The sequence below is a fragment of the Uloborus diversus genome, chromosome 9 (genome assembly GCF_026930045.1).
Source record: "Uloborus diversus isolate 005 chromosome 9, Udiv.v.3.1, whole genome shotgun sequence".
In the NCBI taxonomy this organism is placed as follows: Eukaryota; Metazoa; Arthropoda; class Arachnida; order Araneae; family Uloboridae; genus Uloborus; species Uloborus diversus.
Genome location: NC_072739.1, coordinates 66,173,089 through 66,193,636, shown reverse-complemented (window position 1 = coordinate 66,193,636; position 20,548 = coordinate 66,173,089). Strand labels below are relative to the sequence as shown.

The window sequence follows — 20,548 nt, the reverse complement described above, 5'->3', positions numbered from 1 at the left end:
ACTAAATTGTTCATAATCCTCAAATTTTATAATTTATTTTACACAATATTATTTTTTTAATTATCTTACATATCTTAATTTTGTACGAGTATGTTTTTTTTATTATTATAATGTGTTTACTACGCTTTTTATTTATTTGTACACTATTATTATTTTTTATTACTTATTTATTTTTAAATCATGATATTTTGAAACGTAAATTATTCGCAGCACCATTTGATGGATTTTTAGTGATACGGTTTTGAATATTTTTTATTTCACGAAAAAAAAAATGACGACCGCATTGACTATACGTAAAAGTTGACTATGCAAAACATAAAATAGATACGACAGTACGAAGGAAATGATAATATCTTGAGTTCTTTGGTTGTACGCTTTACTCATGAGAAACGAAACATTCCTTTTCTCCCATTCTTTTTCAGATTTTATTCATTGTCTTAAAATAGCTCCAATGTTTTAATTGCACCTTCTTTTATGAGATTTTAAAAATATAAATTAAATATTTGGTTTCTTTTCAATAATCAAATTGCCATAATTAGTAAATAATCCTATGAAACTAAATAAAATTTATCCAAGTATGTTTAAAAAAAAAGATTTAAAATCCGACTCGATTTCAAGCAAGATCTCCTTTTTTTTTCCTTTTGAAGACATGTTCCGTCATTAAAGCATAAAAGCTTGCTTTGAAATTCCTTTCTGAGCTATACTGTTTTGTTGTAAGAAAATAATGTGGAAGAGTTGACCACAAAACACTAAAACCTTCTGACCATTCTTTGAATGGAACTAACTTGCTCGGATGTTCGCAAAGAGGGTCCTTGGAGAATACAGACCTCCCAGTCGGTCCAGTTACTCCTCTCTCAGCTGGGGGCTTTTAGTTGCATGCACAAAAGTATCCTTTAGGGAAATAGGGGATTAGCCGGAAGTTTTGATCTTTTGTAATCATTTATCTTTAAAATACTTCCCATGCTTGAGCAACTGATATCTGGGCATTCAGAAGGGATTTAAAAGTCACCTGAATTACGATAAAAGTCGACCATAGTCCTGCCATCAAAGGGATGTCTCTGTGCTTATTGGTCGTTTTGAAGTGTCACAATATATTAAAAGGCACCGAAGAATACTTTTTATCCTGTTAGAAAATCATTCCCACACTTAAAGCGTTTTTGTCTATTCAATTCGCTTGCTCACACGTTGGATCGATCAGTCAATTGTTTGAAGAATGTTTTGTTGAGGCCTTTTGAAAGATAGATCATCTTACATTTAACAGTAAAAGAAAAAAAAAAAGATATACTGAGATAAAAGCAAAAAGGAAAAATAAATCAATAAAATAATTAGTGTTATGAAAATAATTTCTTTTCGTCCAATCCTCTATTGTTTCTTATTTTCCTGTTATGTACTGCGTAAATGTATGAATATTTCAGCACATATTAGCAACCTTGCATTTTATTGCACTGTTTAATTCAGTGCTTAAAAACAAATAAAGCGAAGCGATTTTCGAATGCAAGCTGAACAGCAAAAACAACATTAAAATACCGATAGCAAAATGGGGAGAAAAGTGTTATTACAACGTAGCAAAAAGCAACTCCGTTTCGTTATCTGCGGCATGCGGGTTAAGGGTTTTCGGGCTGGTCATCGAATGGGTTAATACACACAACGAATGGAGCAATCAACCCAACCAGATCAAAAATACTAGCCGCAGTCTGTAAAATGCACCTCTTACTGTTTTTCAATGATTTCAATCCTTTAAATATCGTTTTCAGATCCAACGACAACTCATCTTGCTCTTTATTCCAGTTCAACCCCTATTGGGATTGAACCCCAAGTATCCCAGGTAATAGCCACGCTTTAACCTGTCTAACATCAACCGACTCCCATTCCTTTACTCCCGGCTGCACCCATAGTTCTTCAAACTCTTTGTTGTTAGACCTCAATTTCCTCAAGTTAAAACCTCCTTGCTTCAGAATATTTACAGCATCAGATGACAGATTTAAAACTTCGTTCACACAATTTCCACCAAAACACAAGTCATCAACATACAGCGAAGATTTCAACATCTCAACTGATTGCGGGTGTGTATTCTCAAACTTTTGACTGCGATGCTTATTTGTAGCACTTAGAATAAACAGAGACGGTTTGGAATCTAATGTTATTCTTTTCATTTGCATATATTTAAATTCCTCACTAAGACTATCTGAATACCAAAGAAATTTTCACTTAACTGAGTTCCCTGTAGCGCGAAACCAAATACCATTGGAATACAAGTAATTGTTTTGTTTATTTTCTCAAATCTCATAGAGTCAACAATCTGCCAAAATACACCTGCCCCAATTAATACTTCTATCTTTATGTCGTTCTCAACACAATCGGCCAAAATGAATCCTTCGCGAACGCATAGTGTTCAAAATATCTGCATTTGGAACCGAGTTATGGACAGCAGTTATCGTATCTGTAATTACAACATCAAATTGAATGATTTTATCAGGATGGTATCTATTTGTTAACTTTATCTTGGCTACATCATAAATTTTTTCAACAGGCCTCACAGAACCAAAAGAAAAAAATGAGTCTTTGATTTCTGATATAGGGTCTGGTGGGGGAAAGTAGTCAATGGGGTAAAGTGGTCATACGCCAAATAAATGACTATAGCTTGGAAATAAATGTTCGAATGAATGTGAAAATTTTATTTTAGGTTCGGGGAATTAGGAACTACATTTTGAATACAAAATTTCAGAACTGGCAAAATTTTATTTGGCAAAAAAAATATTTTGTGTAAATATGAAAATTTTAAAAATCTAAACACCTCTTTTAACTTCTTTTTGAAATTTTGTTTGTTAGAATTATGAACAGATTGACGGCACAGGAAGCTTCCCAAATGTCTTAAGATTGTTTACTCATTAGCAGTTAGCTAAATACCGTATATACTCGCGTATAAGTCGATCTCGCGTATAAGTCCACCCCCCCCCCCCCAATTTCAAACCAAAAACCCAGGAAAAATCCAAAACCCGCGTATAAGTCGACTCCCCTTCTCTTGGAAAAAAATAGCGAAATATTTTCAAATTCAAAAATAAAAAGCACATTTATTTACAAAAGAAAAACAATTAAAAATATATACACATTCTCAAAACCCTTCAAACTCGGATTCTGAGTCGGATGTACCGAAAAGTTCCCGGAAGCCCTCTTGCGTCAACACCGCGTCATCGTAAACATCAGCGGCGGCATCAGAATCGTCAGAGAGATCGGCCTCTGAATCACTGTCGGCATCATTGTCAATAAACAGAAGATCGTCCTCTGTGCCATCCAAATTGTTGCTAATGCCACATTTTTTGAACGATTTTATCACCATTTCTTGGGGGATGGCGTCCCAAGCATCTTTTACCCATTGGGCGACCAAAGTTAGATCCGGCTTTTTAAGGTTGCCGCCCTTTGTTGTGGCCGGTAGCCCGGAACTAATCCATTCCGCCCAATTTTTTCTGACATGACCCTTAAGGGGCTTGTTGAGACACACATCCAGAGGTTGAAGCACAGATGTCAACCCCCCCCCCCCCCCCCCGGAATTACGGCAAGCGACGTATTCAACTCCTTCGCTTTTTTTGCAGCAGCGTCGGACCGGTGGGCAATGAACATATCCCACACCAAGAGAGATTTCTTTTTATGCAAGGCTCCCGGCCTCCTATCCCAAATGGTTTTGAGCCAGTCGACGCAACCAGCTTTCGTCATCCAGCCTTTCTCTTGGGCCCGAATCACCACGCCAGAAGGAAACACTGCATTTTTTGGCAGAGTTTTTCGCTTGAAAATGATGAGCGGTGGTAACTTCCCCCCATCAGCTAGACAGGAGAGCACAACTGTGAAATTGGTTTTCTCATGGCCTGTTGTCTTTATCAGGATAGTTTTCTCCCCCTTTTGATGCACAGTTCTATTTCCCGGGAGATCAAAACTCATGGGGGTTTCGTCCATATTTCCAATTTGGGACGGTTCAAAAGAAAATTCCTGCTTTTTGCGGATTATATACCGTTGAAAATCCATAATTTTTTCTTCCAAGTCGGAAGGCAGTTTTTGGGCAATTTTAGTTCGCTGTCGCAGACACAATCCATGCCGGTTCATAAATCGCGTACACCACCCGGATGATGCGCGAAACGTGCTGCCCGGAGAAACAAATGCTTCGTCTTTCGCCAACTTCAGCGCTCGCAAACGAATTGTAGTTCGCGACACAGCATAGCCATTTTTTCTGCAGTCCACAACCCAATCATTCAAGTTGCTTTCCAATTTTGGAAACGAGGCCGTTCCGTGACGCAGCGCCTTCTTCGTACGTGGTACCTGCTGCAAATCCTCGCTCTCCTTTCGCCAATCCCGGACGAGTTTTTCGCTGACTCCAAACTCACGTGAAGCAGCCGAGTTGTTCGTTACTTCGGCAGCAGAAATCACTTGCAGCTTAAAACCAGCCGTATAAGATTTGCGCTTTTGCTTCAAAAAGTCAGCCATTTTCAAAACGAGAGAAACTACGCACGAGCACGTGTAATGTCGAGATTCAGGTCAAGGAACATATAAAGCAAGCGAACAAAATGTTGCCACTCTGAATACAGAAAGTATAGTGCGTGTGAAAAGATAAGATATCCGTTTCAACAATTGCGAAGTTTCAATTTTCGGTTACAATTTTTATTAACCACTGAATTTATTCTTAATAAAAAGAAATAAAATTTTCTTGATTCCTTGATATTTTGTAGGGTTGTTTAAATATTTTTATTTAAAAGAGTACAATTTGCGACACGATCAACTTAGCGGTAACTACCTGTAACCGTATGTTGGTGTTTCGCGTATCGTTTCTGCTCAATTGTTGATCGGAAAATATTTTTGAAATTTTTGACCCGCGTATAAGTCGACTCCCCTTTCTTCCTCTTTATTTTTTGGACAAAATTTCTCGACTTATACGCGAGTATATACGGTATATTTTATATAATTTTTTAGAACAATTTCAGTAAGATCGGGTAAAGTGGCCATAATATTAGGCTTCACGAATATTGTTCTTCTAATGTCACTGAATCTTAAAGTATAAGGCAGATATAAATTAAATATTAATTTCACTTAATATGTATTGTTCTTACAGTAAATGGGGTTAAATATGCGAGTATACATATACGTATGCATACGCATATACTCGTGTAGGCGCGTATATAAACATATTCACATAAATGCACCAATAAATACTTATATGGGTATCTGCGATATGGGTATTTTTTGTCTATGCAGATATAAATTCGACTATACAAGTATATATTTGCTTTTACTCGTATGTATACGAAAACTTATATACTCAGGTAGACATGTACATTAGGGTGTCCCAAAAAAATGAAAGTCATTTTTTTAAAACGCATACCCTCTTATTTTTTTTCCTTTTATATCAAAACCGTTGGAAAAAAAGTTGCATGCAATTTGAAGCACGGTAACCCGTGCCGACTTGCGCCTAAAGGCCTAAACGTGTAAATAGCACGTGTATTCATATAAGTAAGCGAATGCTGGCGACGCGATACTTTGCAAAGCTCAAAACAGCTGTAAATAGTGCACAGAAAACAAATGAAAACAGAAAAACATAAGTTGGGGGGAGGGGGGCTTATCCGTAGTAATTTGCAAACCGTCAAACATGTCAGTACGAATACATTCCGGTCAGCGAGCGCAGTGTAGTCCTTCCATAGGGAACGAAACATGGCAGTGGAATTGCAAAGTTTGAAAAAAGGGATATTTTTAATAGAAGTCGTAAAACAACAAACTACGGGCTTGAAACTTCCCTCTAACGGACAAGTTCTGTCGGTTTTGTTTTATAACATTCGAGAAGTAAATTTAACCATCAGTGAAAGTGCAAATATTGATATTCGGGAATGCATCATCTTTTGCGAAAAGGCATGCGTTCCCACCAAATCGTTGCTAAATTGTGTGAATAAACTTAAAAACCTGTATCAAATCTAGAGAGACTTACAAAAAAATGCAGAGAAACTGCAAGAAGTATTCAGGCAGTGCCAACAAGAATTTTCAAGTAATTTAAACAATTTATTCAATATTACACATGCTGATGCACTTCGGTTAATCAAAATAGAGGAAGATGGGACTGTTGCCTGCTTTGAGTGCTCAAAAATCAAAAGAAGATTGCTTATCTATAGTTATTTTATATGGATGTGACGGAACAACTCATTGCTGAGTCTAAACTGGATAATTCCACAGGAAAAGAACAAACAAAGGCTGTTTGAAAGGCAGTTTTAGATTGGAATCTCGAAGACAAAGTTAAGTTGTGATATTACAGCTTCCAGAACAGGTCCTTTAAGTGGTTCTTGCGCTATTCTTGAGCAAAAATTTGATAGAGAAATGCTTTCCTTTGCTTGCCACCATCACATATATGAACTGATCTATCTCACTTAAATACAGTGCTATGGAGGAGCTGCGGAGTTGTTCCGAACTGTACCCTAACTTGGAAAATTTACTTGACTTTTACCGTGCTGAACTTACTAATATTACGCTCAGGGATGACTATCAAGAGTTGACAGAACTGCCTATCATATTTTTAGGTGGAGATACAGAAAGTGAATTTAAAATAAGACCACCGGGAGTCATGCACAAAGCTCGATGGATGGCTCGAGCGATTTACTCCCTAAAACTATTATATTTAGTTCACAACTAAAATTAGATACGAAGGAAAATGAAGCATTGTTTGATGTCTGCTTTTTTGTAGTTACAATATACGTGAAACCATGGTTTCAATGCATTTTGACAGTCAAAGCACCCAACAAAGATTTGTGCTTTTTGATAAAAGTGTACGAAAATGTGGACCCAATTATCTCAAAAGCTGCTCTACAAAAATTCATCCAGCTTTTATGGTATGGTCAATAATATTTCATTCCTTTATGTGAAAAAGACTCTCAAAGCTTAGTGCAGTTAACGATGCAGCTGAAAGAGCGGTAAAAATGATGCAGAACTTTCATGGTTTGCTAACAGCTGATGAGGAACAAAAACAATCTGTTACGTTGTGTTCAAGAGCAGAGGACGTTCTATTCTGACTGCAAAAAGTAAACATTGAATTAAAAAATATGTACAGTAATGTTTCTTTTAGTCTAATATTGTTGTAAATATCTGCTTTAAATAAATTGATGTCGCGCGTAGTAATGAATTATGCAGTTAGCAATTTTTCCACTGTAGTCGCCTTACAGGATTTAGGTCCAACTTTGACCTCAAGTCGGCACGGGTTCCCGTTATTTAATTGCAATGGAACTTTTTTCTCATGTTTCTGAGGTGAAATGGAAAAAAATTGGAGGGTATGCGTATTCGATTTCACAAATTTTTTTTTCGCCATTATATCTTGGGACACCCTAACGTACATACTCGAGTAGATACTTACATACAAGCATATGATATACAAATATACAGGGTAAGTTTAAACTCTTGGGAAATTTTTTAAAAGGTTTTAGAGGGGAGGATAAGAAGCAAGAATCATAAGGAACATATGGTCATAAACGCAATGCTGACGCGCTACATGCGTGCAAAGCCAAAGACTGATGGATGCAAAACAGGTCACAAATTTGTTACACTAAGACAATTTTACACAACATTTTAGGTCGTAAGAAAGTTTTAAAGCGATTGAAGAAATTTGCGGCCTGCAGCTGTAATACATGCGTCGCAATCACAAAGCACTCTCTGGTTTAATAACGAGACTTTTGAAAAACTTTCATCCGTCGCTGCGCCTTTGTCGCGTTGCGTGTATTAGAACTACTACGGGCCGTAACTTTTAACAAATGCTCTAAGTATTTCTTAAAAACTAAAATTTTTAGTAAAATCATCTTTGTGTAAAAAGTTTGTAACCTATTTTGCGTCCATCAGTTTCTGACTTTGTGTGCATGTAGCGCGTCAGCGACCATAAGCTCCTTATTATTCTTTGCTTTTTATCCTCCCCTCTCACACCCCTTAGATTTTTGCTCAAGAGCTTGGATTCACTTTGTAGGCATACATGTATATAAGCGTATATACTCGTGTATACATATATGTACTGGTGTATACACGTAAATGTACGTATATACCTCTTTTAAGGTATATAATTGTGTTTACACGTATACATACTTATAATACTCGTGCTTCCATATATACATGTATATATGTGAAAAGACATGTACAAACACGCATTGGATGCATCCACGAATTAACTCGTGTATACCCGTACATACATTTATGTACGCTTATGTATGTATCCACATGTACACTTGTACATATATGCGTATATACGTCTACTATACACATATATACTCAGGTATGCACATATATACTCGAGATACAAGTGCAAACATGCATATGACGTTCGTTTATACGCATATATACACGTGACACGTATATAAACATGACACATATATACTAGTGTAGACACAACAACACTCCTTTTGGTAATCACGTATACATGCTTACATACTCGTGTATACACGTATATACTTAAGTATGCATATGGTTGCATGTATCTGATGTATACATGTATCTACTCATATGTGAACGTGATTACTCATATTTACACGATATACTCGTGTATACACACATATATTAGTGCATATACTTGTAACCATAAAAATAACTGAAATATACAAATATTAGGGTTATTTAATATGGTTTTGCATTTATTTTTAACTATGACCACTTTCCCCCATGCTATGACCACTTTCCCCATCCCATGGGGTAAAATGGTCATAAATAATACAAAAGGAAAAGAAAGTGTTATAAAACTAATTAAATCAATTTTTTTTCTTCCAAACTTTAATGTAATGTGTTCTTTAATAATGCAATGTAAAATAACAACAAAAAAAGTTGAAGTGTTTAAATAATTTGTTTTATTTATTACCCACCAAAGTTGAAAACCTACGATTTTATGACCACTTTACCCCACCAGACCCTAATTTAGTTTTAAACAATCTGCTACGGATCTCCGAATCCAACTCCGGTCTGATCCGTTATCACATAAAATCCTCATTAATTTGTTTTTCCCTCTCCCATCCTAAGGATTTCTAGCATATCGGCTGCAAGTTAGAATTAAAATGTTACACTCTCTTGACCTTGAGACAAGAATTATTACTTGTTGAAACTGCGCTCTCCTCTTCAGAGAGATTTTTGCTCTCCCTGACCTCTTTTGGAAAATGAAACATTTGATCATGCGGTTTTCCACAGAAACAGTTTCTTGTCCTACAGAATTTTATACTGCAGCTAGAAGAGAGACATTTGAAGCACAAATTATTCCATTTTACAATATCTACTCTCTCACTTACCAAATTTTTTTTTTTTAATTTAGACATTCGCTTATCGTATGAGTTTCGCCTGTTTTACACAAAATACAATGAATATTTTTTGCTCTTGATAAGTATACATTTGAAACATCTTTAGAATTAATACTACGGAATTTATTTACATTGTGAATTCCATATGAAGCCTGTTTACGATAATTATTTCCCTCAGTATTGGAAGAATATCTGTGCAAATTATTTCCTTCGCTCTTCTTATTTTCACTTCCTGAAGAGGATTTAGGGGGAAGCGACTTGGATTTTGGTTTATCTCTCGATGACAGATAATTGTCACTCTCTCGGCCTAATTCTTGCAATTTAAACCATTTTTCCCCTTGTTTTATATCTATATGAGTTTTCAAATCCCGATCGATTTCACTAAACAGTTTATCTGAAAGCATTAATTCACACGCTGATTTAAAATCACTCACCTCTCTTAGCCGACAGTAATATTCAAAATTAGTACTCAATGGGGACATGAATTGCATGTAATTTTCGTTAGTTAATTTTTGAGCATATTGAAATTGATTTAAGCACACTTGATGCGTTGGCTGAAATTCCTTTAAAATCATTGCTTTGAGTTTATCATAATCATTCATGTCTTCCTCACTCATGTGAACCATTAAATTTGTTAATTTTTCTCCTGGAATACTTAATCGGATTTTTAATTTCAATTGTTGCGGTACATTATTTATTTTGAATGCTTTTTCTATGCACTGAAAAAAGAGATTAAATGATTCTGCCTTAGTAGGTACTGAAATTGTCAATGTTCCTATTTTAATACGTAAGCTGAACAAGACTTCTAATTCTTCACTGGTGGTTGGCTTAAATGTGGTTCCTTTCTGCAGAGCAAGCAAGTTTTTATACCTCGTCGTGTTGGAAAAGAGCTTAGTTGGGCAGGTATCTCTGAACATATTGAAGAGGTGCTACACTATCTGGCGCAACCAACACTAGATCCAATGTTTGTATCAGAAAGAATTTTGTTTGAAGTCTTTTTTCTTTTATGTCTCCATTTCACAGATTTTCTTGCTGTGGGCATCTGGCGAAATTGCCCCTACTGCTTCGTCAACACACTCCTTGACCTCTTCTCTCTCTTCAAACACAATCAGCCCCTAAAAATAGTTTTAAAATTTCTTTAACTTTCTGCTCGATTCTCTTTTACAATGTACTAAAAATTAATTTTATTAATTATATTCCTTGCTGTGCTGATAATTTTCAGAACACTCTAGCGCAAGAAATAAGGCAGTGAGGGGGGGGGGGGGCTCCACATATGGGTTAGTACAAGTTAAATTTGTGTCAGGTTCTCTTGACAGGTCACTCCGTCGTTGCAATAGTTATGCTGTCAAGGCTGCCACTGGCTGCAAGGTTGAGCACTTTATATTTAATAAAAATTTCTATGAGACTATTCTTCATTCTATTGTTGTTCATTAGTAAGATGTTGTAGTCAGTAAGTAAAAGCTTTCATTTCTAAAAACTCAAAATTATTCCACAAAATTTTGGTAAATCAATAGCTAGAAACTGATATGTGTAGATTTCACAGCAACTGCTGATTTAGTATTGTCCTTCACTCAAGTCTGAAATGTTACTATCAGCTAAAATCCAAGAAATCAAAATTTAATCATGAGGATCTGTCAAATTTAGCATATGACATTTATCTGAATAGAAAAAATATATCTATCTTATATTATCATGGTAATATGTTTTTGGAAAGAACATACCCCTATAAACAATTGAACATGAAATAGCTTTCAATTTATTTCAAACAAAAGTTAGCTACAACAGACAAGAATACACATAATGAAGTAAAAAATTTGACATTAATGTTTTTTAAAAATTCATTTTAAACAAAATAAATTTTGAAAGGAAAATATAATCTAAAGCAACTGATATCATAGCACAGTAATACTACCTGTACTGTATCAGCGTAAAGCATGCCCCAAGTTTTGTTGTCCAATACGCGAACACATTTTGATAGAGACATTTCAGTCAAAATTTCGATGAAACAACATGTAAAATTAATTGAGGCAGTGAGAAGCAAAGGGATGTAAGTGGACATTTTCAAGTTTTGAGTAAAATGTGTATAAAGCTAACTTCCTATGTAGGCTTTCATTGATTTTTTTTTTTCTAAATCATGCTATACAGCAGCACCTACGAGGGCTACTAGTACTATCTCCTGCCCCAAGACAGAATCGAGGTTCACCTACTATTTGCACTGGTTATTTCCAAATTTTTAATTTTGCCACTTACATCCCTTTGCTTCTCACTGCCTCAGTTGTAAAATGATCACCAAACGCTAATAGAACATAATATAAATACTTAAAATGATATATGAAAGATTACTAATTCCTCATTTCGGTCCATTACATCTGCTAAATTCAGTATTGCATCTTGTGTAGATTGGAACTTAAAGCACAATAACGAATATGTTTGCATATTACATACCTTACGGGAAATTCAACACAGGCACAATTCATGTTATGGATGCAAATATTAGTCTTCATATTTCATAGTGCAATAGCATTTTACAGCACTTTTTTCAATTTCATAAGTGGGTCAATCCATATGACTTCATCCCGGCCATCTCCAATTTCAATGATATTTTTTCATTTGTTCTATTTGCTGTCGCAATTAATCCTGTGAATTTTTTTTTTGTTGGTATCTTGAATACTTTTTGAGACATTAACTTTTAAAAATGTGTTGAAAGACGCGGTTTTTGCTTTTCTGAGAAATGTTGCGCTAGTGACAAGTAAAAAATTCATTACTTTGACAATTTTCATGATATTACAAATATTTTTTCACCAGAATGTTCTGAATAACTTGCAAACTAAGCAAAAAATGTATTTGAGAATATATTCAATGGTGCATTAGCTCAAACTTGAATTTCGTAAATATTTTGAAGAAAAACACGAAATTTAAAAAAAAAAAAAACATTTAAAAAAAAGGCATAACACCAATCAAAGTAATTTTTTTTAAATGATTCTTAAAGTGTAAACTAAATGATTCTAAAAAGAAATTGGTGTTTTTTTCATTGGCAATATAGTTAATTTTACAAGAAACAACAAATTATGTACACAAAAGCTTTTACAATATAACTATTTTTGACTTACTCTGTGCAATACTAATTGCTCTATAATCATAGACAGAAACTATATAACACAAAATGAAGCTGTTTTACACTACATTAGTTCATAATTCAATTTTGATAAAATTAAAAGTAAAGAATTTACATAAAATTAAAGAAAAAAAAAGTTGCTGATTCATGATTTTGTACTAAATATTCTGAACTTAATACAGGCTTATTTTCTATTTACACCTGTGAAGTACCAAGTAGGTTGATTGAATTTATCTCTTTCTTGGAAGAATAGTACATTCTCCCTGAGGATTTTAAAAGCAGAGGATTTACACATGAAATTATATTGCTTATTAGAATGTTGCAAACATAGTCTTTTGAGGGCCAGTGAAAAGGTGTGTTTTGATAATACTAATCCAAAAAACCACTGATTGTCATAAATTCAAGCAATATTAATTTTTACACCTATATCCTAAATTGTAATGGATGAACTTTCTTCTGAAAACTGAAGACTCCAAAAGTTTTTGTCAAAACTTACACGTTTTGTTGCAGTTGAGTCTTCAGAGATTTGTGAAAAGTGGAAAAAACAACGAATTTCTGAAACAGTCTTGGCTTTAGAGAAACAAGCCGCCATTTCTTTGTGTGTTTCTCTCAGTGTTTTTTTCTTTTTTTCATCATTCTGAGTTTTTGGTTTTAATATTAGTCATGCAAAACTCAAAGAATTTTTGTGCAGTATTAATACTATTACTGGGAGTCATTTGGAGACTTTCTTTTGCTACAATGCGTTTGACGGTGCCACCGATACCATCACAAGGAGATTTGCCATGACTTGTGGAAAAAAACAGAGCTTTTAGTTTGAAATCCCTTTCATGAAGACACAAATTGAGAATACTTTTAGTTTTTGTACTGTGCAGCACATCCATCGCTATAGTATACTAAACTTCTCACAGCTGGAAAATTATTTTTTAAGTGTTCCGCTATAACCTTTTGTGTTTCGGAAACAAATGCTACATCATGTTCCAGGTCATTTGACACTATGCACAAACTGGAAACTGTTTAATCATTATCATTATTTGTATAAATTACAACTGGATAAAGAGCGCAACTTGTTCAACTTGGGCTTCATTTTGCAAGATAAAGGAGTAGTTTTCACTAAAATCCATTATAACAATTGCTTCATCTAATTTAAGATTACCTTTGATTTGTTTTCAAATTTCTTGCTTGAGCTTTAGTTATGAAAGAGTAAGTTTTTCTAAGGCTTCAATTAAAATTTCCAAATATTCTTCAAAGGTGACGGTGAACTGCACCTGTTGAGTTCTGTCTGTAGAAATCCAAGCTAATAAAAGATTTCAGACTGTCACTAGAAAAGCAGACTGAACAGCATATAACATACAACCCCCTCCGTTCACGTCTGGTGCACTATTGAATCCATTGGGAGACCTGGAATCCTATTTTTTCAAACATAACCCTTGAAGTGACCACTACTGGTGTTTTTACTTTACTAGTTACCAAGTGTTTGGTTTTGTTTTAAAACTTAGTTTTACAATAATAGAATTTGAAAGCCTTACTTTCATGTAAAAAATTACATTAACAAATTTACATAAACAATTAAAATAATTTTGAACAAAAAAATTTAATCTTTTTAATTTTAATATTAAGTTTAAAAAAGAGGTTTCTAGCTTTTGTGGAAACAAATTCATCTATTACATTACAAGTACCGAGGTTTTTACGTAATTTGGTGCCTATTTAAAGTCTAATTTGCAGTAAGAAGAAAGTTGGTTATTTTCTGTCATTTTCATACTTCTATCACAAAAATTGATGCATGCACTTTTATAACAATATTAATAATGCTACTGTTTGATTCAATTTCCCTGCGAACTGCTTGAGAAAGAAAAGTGCAAGAATCAAAGTGTGTGTGAAATTAAAATGAATCAGTTTGTCAAGTTCATTTCAGTTAAGTTTATTTGCTTAGTTCATCCCGTTAGGCTGACACTGCAACATCATCAAAATCCAATTTAGGTGTCACTTCCGTAAGGTGTCCACTTATGTGAATTCTCAAACTTTAATGATGAAAAAGCCTGCAAATTCGGCTGCGAAATGTAACTTGTGAAACTTATTTTAACCTTTCTCAAAATTGAAAACGAACATTCGGTGGAACATTTGCTGTTGATCAACGTAACATCAGAAAAAAGTAGTAAGAAGACGTCACTCCTTCTGATGTCATTCAGACGTCAGAACATACTCCTTCTGACATCAGAAAAGAGTAACGTCAGAAGAAATTGCAGGGCTGAATCCACATTAGGAACATATGACTTTGTTTTGATAAATACTACTGTATTTTTATCCCTGGGTAGTGTCAGTTTTTGATTTGCTGTACACTTTTGTTCGTGAAATTATGATGTCTCTTCTGACAAGTCATGCATTGGACATTGATCTTTCAAGCTTTAGAGCGATGGCCTATTTTCAGAGATGAGAAACTTACCTTAGTTTTCTTCAGGATACCCATTTTTTCTCAAATGGTATTGTCTGTTCTATTAAACAATCCTTGCTTTGACGTGATTTGCCACAGAAAAATATAGAGATTTTGAGCTTTTTTTTAAATTTTCACCGGGAAGCAATTTTTGAACTGTGGGATGTTAAGCTGAAGCTATGTGTCATAGTGTGTTAAGTTACATTGCAAAGATGCATCGAAATGGCAAACGTGATCAAGTTATGAAGTATAGTGGTGCTTTCAGTCCTAGAATTATTAGAACGTTATTCGGTTAGCTGCATGGGAACATTGGAAACGCTCCTGGTTACAGGAGTTAAGAGTAGTGAACTTGGCTGCACCAAAAATCGATTAACATCGGGCAAACGACAACACGACAGTTACAAAAAGTACACTTCCTTTATTCACTTTAGGAGACGCTAGAACACAAAACGTACACTTTGAACACATTGGATTAGGTGCACACCTTAAAATTAGTACGACAACCAAAAAAACAACATATAAAACTATCTCGGTTAAAAATATGGTAAATAATACATGTGTTAAATACTCAACCTCATCAAAACGATCATAGTTCAATAACTCGGTCAATGCTGCTGGAGGTGAAAGGAAGCATAGAGCCTCGGGTCGCGCGCACGGTGGGCCGTAGAATCAACCTCTACGAGCCCTCGTTTGGAGGATCCCGCGCACTAGATACACAAGTTTCTTTGCCTCATAGGCTACTAAAACACATCTTTCTGGCGAGGGACCCGGACATTTTTCCGATAGGGCTAGAAGGCAGCTTCTTTTTTTACTCCGGTGGATTAGAAGGAGATGGTCAGACGGCTGGTACACGCTGCACCATTTTCACGCATGCTCTGCTGTGCCGGGGGCTCGAAGTACGTCGAGAGGATAAAAACTCCAGAAAGTCTATATAGATGAGGCCTCCAGGCAGTGCTGAAAGATGGCCGGCGGCTTGAGCATTAATTTCTTCCGGAGCTGTGTCATCAGGACAAGTCGAGGATTCCTTGGGTTTGGTCACCATCCACTTCCATCAGGCTTTAAAAACACTAAGTTAGAATTTTGATTTGTTTGTTAGTCTCAATTTGGTTTTGCAACAAAATTTGCAGTTTGATGTTGGGGCGAGTATTAATATTTGAGATGCTATATTCATCTGAATTTAGTGCGCTCTCTATGTTCTTCGCAAATTTTGCTGCCTCTTCAAAATTACTTGGTCCCAGTTTCTTAACTTCAACTTTTATGTCCCCCCTTAAAGCTTCTAAAAGTTTTGAAAATTTTAGATTTTCCGTTAGATCCTGAATCTTTTTTGATGGATTCTCAATGTTGTTGTGTCCAATCCTTCAGGATCTAGCGACAGCTAAATCAAATCCATAATTCCATGCACCCTCGCAAAGTCGAGCACCAGGAGTGGGTTGTCGCGGACATCCTCAAGAGTGAGCCCCAAGCAATCCAGTAGGTGTTGCGGGGAGGCCGGCAGTAGATGGCACTTGGGACACGTTGGGAAGACTTTACGGCCGGATTCAAATGACATGCATTTCAGGTGCCCACTGAAGAGTCTTGAGATGGCCGTTTGGTCCTGTCTGTCGGCCTTGAAACGTAATGCACCTCCTGGTTTTGGTCTACTGTACCAAGAATGAGCTGGAGGTGCTAGCCAGACATGCCGGTCTCTATTTTTCGCCGCACAGAAAATTTCTTCAAAGGTTAGGTCGTAATCAGTCGTGGCCATCTCAGCGCAGCCTCTTTTTGCCAAAGCATCCGCGGTTTCATTTCCCGGAATGTTGACGTGGGAGGGGATCCACTGAAGGTGGACGTCTCTTCGCTTTGAAATAGTTTTAAGCATATTGATGATTTGAATGCTTACTAGGTCATTTACTTGGTTCCAGTCCTGTAGATGTTGAATTGAGCTACGGCTGTCTGTAAGAATCCAGATGTCACTACAGTCTGTGGAGTGGAGAATTTGATTTAAACCCTCCTTAATAGCTATTAATTCGCTCTTAAAGACCGAGCAGTGGTCTGGGTTGCGTCGAGAGAGACGTACAGAAGGATTCTCAATATATATACCACTCCCAGTATGATTTGACTCGTCTTTACTCCCATCTGTATAAATAAGAGTAGCGTAACTCGGGATACTATTTATAACCTCCAGAGCCAGTTGTCGTAGATATTCAGGGACATCAGAGTTTTTGTTGGTTTGAGACGGTAGTTCAGAGTGGAAGTGAACTCCAAGGAGTCCCTCAGTCGGACTAACACAGGGTGTTAGAGATGAGTACTCCACTGAATGGGATATAATATCCAGTTTGTCGGCCAGACCAAGTGGGCTATTCCTTTTGAGTCTCTGGTTGCTACTCCAGCTGGACAGATATTCAGATGTACGGTTCTGATTTTCATAGCTTTTTAGTTTGTTGAAGTATTTCACCAGTTTCGAGTTTCTAACGAGGCCAAGGGGAGGGAGATCAGCCTCATAAAGCACTATATCATTTGGGCAACTGTTTCTTAGGCCTGTTATGATGCGAGCCGCACTCAATTGCACTTTCTCCAACTGGAGAAGGTTAGATGTCGAGGCGCAGAAGTATACCGGGAATCCATACTCAAGGATAGGCCTGATTAGTGCAATGTATGTTGATCTGAGTGTTTTGGCGTCAGCACCCCAGTCTCTGCCAGAGATGTACTTAAGGATATTCAGTCTCTTACGGCTCTTGATCACCAGATTTGAGATGTGTCCGTTGCTCGTAATCTCCTGATCTAAAACAAAGCCCAAGTACTTTGGATGTTTAACATATGAAAGAGGCTGATCTTGAAAGAGGACTTGGGGGTGGTACGAGTACAGGTGTTTATTGGTGGTAAAAAGTCCAACATATGATTTAGTGACGTTAAAATTCAGTTTGTGGTTGTTGGATTCTCAATGTTGATGTACTTAGTGGCAGAAAGTTCAATCTGTTCAATTAATTCTGAAACCGATTGATTCGGCTTTTGCTTTACGCTGGAGAAGTTTTCCTGAACTTGTTGAAAATTGGTTCGGATGAAAATTTTTTCAACCAGAGCTTTCGTTAAGTCGTCAAAAGATTTTGCTGAGTTTTGCACGAGGATCGTTAATTAAGAATTCTAGAGCTTTGTTCTTGAGATTTAATTTTAGGAATATTAATTTCTTTTCGGGTGTTCATTTTTCGAGTGCAGTGACATCCGAGATTTGAGAAAGGAAATTTTTAACACACTCATTCTCCAAAGCGGAGAAAGAGGGTAGGGCATTTGCCAAAGACATGTCAGGGGATATTAAATTAGACGAATTAATTGGTGATTTTGTTTGATTGGAGGTATCGGCTAACCTACTTCTAGTTATCATTAGTACATTTTTAAAAAAAATTTATCTCGAATTGGCAAAAGAAAAATTTTGATGAAGCTACCTAGTTTCGAAAACTTATTCTCCACACAAAGCAATGCGTAATCATTCAGTTAGTTCATATAAAATCAATTATAAGTAGAAAAACATTTCATTTTCATCATAAAATTCAGCATGATTCAACATACACCCTACACAATTAATTAATGATGTCACTTAATTAACTTGTATGACTTTAAGTTATCATATAACTGTGATATTTACATTCGATTTTACTCTTGTAGAATTCTTCACAACTTAACTCAAAAGTTCCAGCACATAAAATTCTATCAGAAACTCCTCAGGTTCAAACCAAGGTTTTTGACTTTTGATGTTGCTTTTGCTTTACTGAGAATACTGACTTTTTTTATGTCCCGACTTTCCACAAAGGAAACATTTTATAGTTGAACGAGGCTTATTCATAGCAGTAATCGCTACTGTTTCTTCACTAGAATTCAACTATTCTGCTTCTATCAGGAGCAGAGCACTTAAATTGCATAAGTTCCTAGAGTCCTCAGAAACTGACTCCCAAGCAGAGTCAAAATGCTTGTATTGCTCCGGTATAAAGATAACTGATCTTTTCCCAAATAGATTTGTGCATAATATTGACTGATTTAATTGAATCTGCCAAAATCTGGTTTAGTTTCTTCCAAATAGACTAAGACAGTGATATTTTCGTCTTCTGGTTGGATTTTGCAATTAATCTGAGTAAAATGTCTTCCTATCCAAAAGAACCAGTAGAGATGTGTTTTATTTTAAAATTAAAGTAAAACCTCTCGATTATGCACGCGCGCACACACACACCTACGGGGACATAAATATTGTCTGGTTTAAACAGGTGTGTTATTAGCCGAGTGACACAGAAAGTAAATACAAAAGTAGTTTTTAAAAACAGTAATTTCCATAAAAAACACTGCATCAGTGTATACGCTACATTTCCCGAAAAATGCTTTTAAAAAAAATGAAATTCTCAGAAATGCCGCCTATTCTCGAAGCTAAAAACTGAATTTTCAATGAACTTAACTTGATCACAATACATGAAAACACATTCTGAAAAAAAAAAAAGGAAACGATGCTTAAAAACATTTTGACATAAATAAAACAAAATATACTAGAATATTTCACATTTAAAAAAGTCAGGCTTTTCGCCATCCGAAACAACTGGTTTTAATATGCCCTCATCTCCATCCGCTGATGAGGCTAAGTTAGGTTTGTCAACCTCCTACCTTGTCCTCAATTAATTAAATTTACTCTCTAATGTGTTTGCTGCAAATAAATTTATGATTGATTTTTAAGGTTCAAACCAGAGAGAGTGTATAAAATAAATAGTTCTGTTCTTTTCTTGCTTGTTGTATTAAATATTTTCATTTGATTTCTAGGAAAGGGGCTTAAATCTTGTTGATTGTCTTACATTTCTTTTTCAACTGAGTTTCCTCTCATTGGGAAAAGTAAGTATCCCAACATTAATAACTGTCAGTTTGAATATAGAATAAATTGTGAAATTCAACTCACTTAAAATCAATTATCCATCAGATAATTTTTACATGTAGTTATTTTTTTCAGAGTTTTCTTTTGTGAATAGGGTAATTTACGTTGTGAAATTCAACTATCTGACTTATGCTATTAATCATGCACTTCTCTTACATACTTTTATTTAGCTCATAATATTCAGCACAAGTTTTAAAATCAATTTTTTACCCATATCCAGAGGCAGCAGATACTTAAAATTTTATATTATGGTTTTGTGTAAAAATTAAACATGCAATTACTGAAAAATATTGTCAATTTTAAACAGCTTTATTCAGATAAAATAAATAATTTTATTTGCTTTAAAGAAAATTTATCAATAAATGACTAGTATGGGAATACTAACACAGGAAATATTTATTTGAAAAGTTTGTTAGATTTTTTTTTTTTTTTTTTTTGAAAAACAATAATAATAATAAAAAAACTTAAAAGAAAGAAAAAAGAAACTTTTCCTGTTATTTAGTTTTTTTTTTTTTTTTTTGAAAAATAAATTGCAAATTTTTAACAGTAGTTTGATTGAACAGTTCAAAGTGAGTGATCATGTTCTGACTGATCACTCACACATATAATAAAATGTGCAATACAACACTCCCATTGTTCTTTTACTTTATTATTAATCATTACTATTTGAATCATACTATCATATTTTAATCACATCTATTTTATTTTGATGTTTAAAGGATTATAGCACAGGCGAAATGGGAGAATCAATGTTAATGTTTCTCCAGCATTTGCGAGAACTTGGTATTGTGTACCAAAGAAAAGTAAGTGGTACAAAAATTCCAAACTTTTTGTTACTTATC

General features: G+C 35.2%; 1 protein-coding gene across 1 annotated transcript in view; it reads left to right on the top strand.

Moving 5' to 3' along the window:
* Positions 1–20,548, top strand: part of LOC129230106 (general transcription factor IIH subunit 4-like) — a 98,168-nt gene that overhangs the window by 61,941 nt on the left and 15,679 nt on the right. The window contains exons 8-9 of the mRNA XM_054864507.1: positions 19,598–19,666; positions 20,426–20,509. Of these exons, the coding sequence (XP_054720482.1) occupies positions 19,598–19,666; positions 20,426–20,509 (153 nt within the window). The remainder of the gene's footprint in view (positions 1–19,597; positions 19,667–20,425; positions 20,510–20,548) is intronic.